This window comes from Chenopodium album, chromosome 14, assembly GCF_948465745.1.
Source record: "Chenopodium album chromosome 14, dcCheAlbu1.1, whole genome shotgun sequence".
NCBI classification, from domain to species: domain Eukaryota; kingdom Viridiplantae; phylum Streptophyta; class Magnoliopsida; order Caryophyllales; family Amaranthaceae; genus Chenopodium; species Chenopodium album.
The window spans coordinates 2,811,056-2,817,055 of record NC_137847.1 but is presented as its reverse complement, the minus strand read 5'-3'; the positions used below and the strand labels follow the sequence as shown (position 1 = coordinate 2,817,055).

The window sequence follows — 6,000 nt, the reverse complement described above, 5'->3', positions numbered from 1 at the left end:
GAAGTAAAGTGTACAGAGGAATAATTTCCATCTTTAAAAAACAAAAACATTTTGGAATCTTAATAAGATCTCATTTTCATATTTAAGAAAATGAATGAAGTACATTAAAAAAAAGTATAAACTACAATTACAGACAAACGTTAGAGAGGGAAAGTGGAAAAAGTACAAGGCAAGTGAAAAGTTCAAGAATAATTTAGGAATATCCAATGAATAAAGATAAAAAAATAAGAATATAATAGTCTTTACAAACTATTTAAAATAGAAATAGGAACAAGATTTTAGATCTCCAAAATAGAAAACACATAAACTATTTACGGAGTATTATAATATGGGACGAAGGGAGTATGTTTGACCATATGAGTCTCCAAAATAAAAAACATATAAATTATATTACAGAGTATTATAATATGAGACGAAGGGAGTATGTTTGACCATATTTAGGTAATGAGTCATCCGGGAATCGAGTTCATTGTCAATCTATGAGTTGCCATACACATTACGCCTAGTAGTAGAGAAAAGGTAAGAAAAGGTAAAGAGTGCAAAGCAGCAATAGAAGTCTACTTTTAAAAAGAGGAGGCGGGATGAGAGTTGGACACTATAAGAACAAACTATAGCTGGACTTTTACTCATTTGTCTCCGCCACCCATATTTCCAATTTTTTCTTAAAAGAGAGAAAAAATATTTAGAAAATTCTTATCAAGCGTTTGGATTTGACGAAATATTTTTCTCAAATTTCACGAAATCTTCTCTCTTTAATCAAACAAAAACCTACATCCCAGAAATATATTTATTTAAGAAAATTAAATTAAATTAAATTAAATTAAATTAAAATTAGGGGTTGTTCTTATTTTTTGTTTATTGCATTTTCTCCTTATTTTTCTCTCACCTCCTTCGAATAAGGAAAAAATAAAAACTGAAGAAAAGAGAGGAGAAACGACGAGGAACAAAGCGCTCAACATTGGAGAGAGAAATTAAGAAATAAAGTCACCGATTCAAGTATATATCCAGGTGTTTTTTCTATTTCTTTTTTATTAATTTTGATTTTTATGGTGTTTGATCTAATGGGTATTGGTTGTTTTTTGATTTGGTTTGTTTATTGAGGTTGAATTTGTAATGCAATGCTGAAATGGGTTTTTGTTCTTGAGTTTTTTTGTGCATTTTTTTGGGTGATTTGAGGTCAGATCTGAATTGGGGTTCTGAAAAAAATTTGATTTTTTTCTGGGGTTATATTGTTTTTAATTCAATGATTTGCTTTGCTTATATTTGGCCGGATGTTTTTGCTGTTTTTTCTGTATGATTCCAACTACCAATTAATATAAAATTTTCTGGAAGAGATCAATGTTATAGGCACCTTCAATTTTCATATATTTGTTGAGAATCATATTTCTCTAATTGTCCATGTTTAGGTAAATGTATAGAGTTCTGAAAGCATATTATATTGGTGTATTTTTGGGTGAATGTTTATGATTATATGGTGGTCCAATTATGTTGTAGGTTCTTTCTTTGTATAACATCTAATTGCTCTTTGTTTACATTTTTATGTTACATAAATATATTTGGAATCTCTAATATTTGCCTTGTTGATTGGATTCAGGGTTCATGTGTGCAAACTCTATGATGTTTCCTGATACAGTACAGTGATTCTTTCGGTTTTGATTCCTTGCAATTATCAACGTTGTTGATTGGAAAGTGTTTGATTTTTTGGTGTGGGGTTGTTTAAAAGGATTGATTGACCTGTTGGTGTTTAATTTGAGCTAGTAATCATGGTTGCCACGGCTGCAACTTCTGCTTTCTTACCTGTTGCTCCCTTACCTCCTGACTCGAACTCAAAACCCTCCTCGTCGAAACTTGGTTCCTCGAATTTAGATACCAGTGGTATCAAGCCAAAATCTGGCTCATCCCGCGGTTTGAAAGTGAAAACCAATGCACAAGCTCCCCCCAAAAAGATCAATGGTTCTTCGGTTGGTTATTCTTCAACTAAGGAAGGGTTGAAGAGCGGGGAAGAAACCTCTTCTTCACCCCAGAGGACTTTTATCAATCAATTGCCTGATTGGAGCATGCTTCTTGCTGCTATTACTACAATGTTTTTGGCTGCTGAGAAGCAGTGGATGATGCTTGACTGGAAAACAAAGCGTCCGGACGTGCTTGTTGACCCTTTTGGCTTGGGAAGGATGGTTCAAGATGGGTTTGTCTTCAGACAGAACTTCTCTATTAGGTCGTATGAGATAGGGGCGGATAGAACGGCCTCTATAGACACGTTAATGAATCATCTGCAGGTACTGTTCCGAACTTTAAGGATGTTTTTTGAACTTTCATACTTGATACTCTCATGGAGTTTGTTTTACCAAGTTTCTAACTTATTTTGTGGGCTATATTTTCGCAGGAAACAGCACTCAATCATGTGAAATCAGCAGGACTTTGGGGTGATGGCTTTGGTGCAACCCCAGAAATGTGCAAAAAAAATTTAATTTGGGTGGTTACTAGAATGCAGGTTCTGGTGGATCGTTATCCAACTTGGTAAGTGACACAAGTATTGGTTTATTTTCACATATATATGGCAGACTTGGATGATGATTTTGGAGAGTATTCAATACAAAGTATATGCTAAGAGATGGTGCCCCTATAAATTTCTGGTCCAAGTATTGTATGCTTTTCTATCTTGTCAAATCCAAGGATGCATGCTTCATGATTTGTGTTGACTGGAATGCACCATGGTAACATGGCTTAAAAACAGAAATATGATTGAATATAAAAAGTTTTTATGGTTCACCTGTTTTATTTCTGCAGGGGAGATGTTGTTCAAGTTGATACCTGGGTTAGCTCATCTGGGAAGAATGGCATGCGTCGTGACTGGCTGTTTAGAGACTGTAGGACGGGTGAAATTCTCACTAGAGCTTCAAGGTTAGTAATAATACTTTGAATTTTTCTCCAGTTCCCATAGGGTTTGTTCTCTTTTTAACACTGTGAAAAAAGTTCTAAAAGTATTTTGTTCTTATTTATATATTCTATATTAATAGTAATTTAATTAGCCATACCATCTAGCTTTACTTGGTTAGCTTGTACAGTAATAGTTATGGAAAACCGATTATAAAACTACTTGTTAAGGGAGCTGAAACTCTGATTAAGGGGGATCGAGAAGGCCTCTGTACCTCTGTACCTCACTCTTGCCTTAAATCATTATTAACATAAAAAAATATCTTCTGCTATGGAAGATTTATAGGTGTTTGTTATATGAGGTCACTAACAAAAACCTGTTATGAATTTACAGTGTTTGGGTGATGATGAATAAAGATACGAGGAGGTTGTCGAAAATGCCAGATGAAGTGCGTGCTGAAATTGGGCCATACTTTGTGGATACTCCTCCTGTCATTGCGGAGGATGGGAGGAAGCTTCAAAAACTTGACGACAACTCTGCTGAACACATTCGTACTGGCCTTACTGTAAGTTACTCTTTCAGTTCTCTGTTTTGGTCATGGACCGTTGCCTTAGGATGATGGTTGATTGGTGGTGCCTCACCAATCTTTAATCATGTAAAATTTTCTGGCCATGGGTTTTTCTGACGGTTTAATTCACATTATGCAGCCTAGATGGAATGATTTGGATGTCAATCAGCATGTCAACAATGTTAAGTACATTGGCTGGATTCTGGAGGTATTATTTCTTATTTACCTTAGTATACCAAGTATGTTTTTTACATGATGGGTTGCATAACCTGTAAATAATTGTCTCAAAAAATTTCATATTCTTGGCTTGGTTTCTCTTTAGTGTCTCTTGTTTGATCTGTTTTACTGCCCTAACGTTGACTTTTTTGTTTGAAGCTCCCAAATTATTGACCATTGTTTAAGTCGAAATAGTCTGAGTTAGATCGTTCTTACCTTGGATTGAATCAAAGTCTCAAATAACCCTGACTTCAATTACATTTACTTCGTATTAAGCTAGAGGGATCACAAATCTTAGCTTATTAGATCCATCTACTGTGTTCTGTCTGGATAAGCCTCTGTAGAGACTGGTAATGGTGCCGTTGGGCTAACTTAATGAAAAGAGATTTAAAATAAAGAACATTAAAATTTTTGTCCCTAAGCAAAGTATTAGTATTCTAGCTAAAGCTCTAAAAGTTGTAATAGTCTCGAGATGTTTCCAGGGATAAGTTCAATATTAAAAATTTCTGTGATTGGTTTTGTCTTGAAATATTTTCTGCTGTGTAAAAAGTGTTGTTAATTCCCTGCCTTTGGGTTCAAAACAAAATCTTGGAAACCAAAATGTTGTTTGTTTCCTTTATGGTTGGTTCATGGATAAGCATTAGCAACATTTCCAAAATGGTCCGATCTCATTGCAAGTTTGCAACTCTTTTTCTTGATATTTTATGCTACTCCATAAAATGTTTCCTTTTGAGGATTATACTTCGTATGTATTTTTTTGGAGAGTTATATGTTTTCTTGAGAATTATATGTTAACGATAAGCATTTGTCGGATGGCAGAGTGCTCCACAATCAATATTGGAGACCCATGAACTCTCAGGGATGACTTTGGAGTACAGGAGGGAGTGTGGAAAGAACAATGTGATATCCTCGCTCACTTCTGTCTCTGGTGCTAGTGTTGGAGGACTCCAAGATTCTGGGAATGTGGAGTGCCAGCATTTGCTGCGACTTGAGGACGGATCCGAGGTTGTAAGGGGAAGAACTGAGTGGCGGCCAAAGCATGCTAAGAACTTTGGCATGTTGGATCAAGCTCCGTTAGAGAGCACCTAGTGGCCGCGAACATCCATCTCTCATATTCTTGTGCAAATTTCAAATCTTGGCCCTGGAATCTCAAATGCTTTTACTCCCCCTTTTCTTCTTTCCTTTTATCCTTTTTTTTTCTTTTCCCTTTCCCCTATATATGTTTTTTATTTGCGCCGATGTGCTAAATGATTCTACAAAAAAACCCCCATGTAATTATCCTATGATATGTATCTTCTACGTCTCCCCCCTTCTTCCTCATCTTAATGATCATGGTAGGACAATGATAAGAAATTAGGGATATGTTTTGTTCTTTAATTCTTTTTGAATGGTTGTTATGGTGAGTTTCTTATTCAGAGCAGATACCTATTCACTTATTCTTTTTTTAAATTATAGTTGATTCCAATTTGCAAGAAATGACAAATCAGATATTCCCTCTATTTAAAATAAAAAATGCTTCCAACTTTATTTTATCTGATTTTTGTTAATCAATCTAAAATAAATTCTGTGGGACAAATTGTGAGAAGTATAGTTGCTTTTGTCTTGTTACATGCTCTACTGTATTTGTCACTACTCACTAGTGAAACTCCGTTAGTTTTATTTTCCTTTGAAAGTTAGAACATAGCTGATGTGGTGTTATCAATTTTACCATCTAACAATAACATCGAGGCGTGTGTGACACGTGTTGTATACTCCAATCAATAATTGTCCTCAATCTATCTTTGTACCTTATACTAGCTAGATTCGAACATAAATTCAACAGTAGTTACATTTACACTGTATGATTGAGTAAAACTTCAATTTGGTCCCCAATTTTGTTGCCTGGAAAAAGAAAAGCGTTCTAAATTCCTGGATTTCACGTGCAATTTTTACTGTATAGGTCCATATTTTGAAGTAAAAGCTGGCATATTTGAAACATTTTTGGTCCCTCCGACTCCCTCCTATTTTTGGCTCATGCTATAACTTGAAGGAATTTTGTTAAAAAAAGAAAAAAAAAAAAAAAAGAAAAAGAAGAGAATCCAAAATGACAGAATATTTTGGTGGGCCCTGGGCTTCTTTTAAGGTCTCAATTAAGTATTGCACTAGATACTATTGGGCTGGGCTGTCAGTGTTTGGCCAGCTGTTTTGTTTCTGTAACCACCTAATTGTGAACGACTTATACTACATTAAAATTGAAATTGATTAGTACTAAGAAATATTCAACCTGAAAATTAAGAGGCATGAAATATTGTACGACTACTTGTTAACTAGTCTAAAAACCGGATCGGCCTAATCATCCAAA

At 34.9% G+C, this 6,000-nt stretch overlaps 1 protein-coding gene across 1 annotated transcript; it reads left to right on the top strand.

Moving 5' to 3' along the window:
* Positions 1-614: 614 nt before the first annotated feature.
* Positions 615-5,108, top strand: LOC145579845 (palmitoyl-acyl carrier protein thioesterase, chloroplastic-like). The gene is made up of 7 exons (XM_081637132.1): positions 615-1,008; positions 1,595-2,276; positions 2,384-2,517; positions 2,788-2,901; positions 3,269-3,440; positions 3,583-3,651; positions 4,479-5,108. Exons 2-7 carry the CDS (start codon positions 1,764-1,766, stop codon positions 4,746-4,748), a joined length of 1,272 nt encoding a protein of 423 aa, XP_081493258.1. The 5' UTR covers positions 615-1,008; positions 1,595-1,763; the 3' UTR covers positions 4,749-5,108.
* Positions 5,109-6,000: the final 892 nt, after the last annotated feature.

Excerpts from the sequence above, each read along its gene's own strand:
- LOC145579845 (XM_081637132.1), top strand. The coding sequence starts at position 1,764 with ATGGTTGCCACGGCTGCAACTTCTGCTTTCTTACCTGTTGCTCCCTTA. Across the intron at positions 2,902-3,268 it reads ATTCTCACTAGAGCTTCAAG|TGTTTGGGTGATGATGAATA; the intron begins GTTAGTAATAAT and ends ATGAATTTACAG. Across the intron at positions 3,441-3,582 it reads ACATTCGTACTGGCCTTACT|CCTAGATGGAATGATTTGGA; the intron begins GTAAGTTACTCT and ends CACATTATGCAG.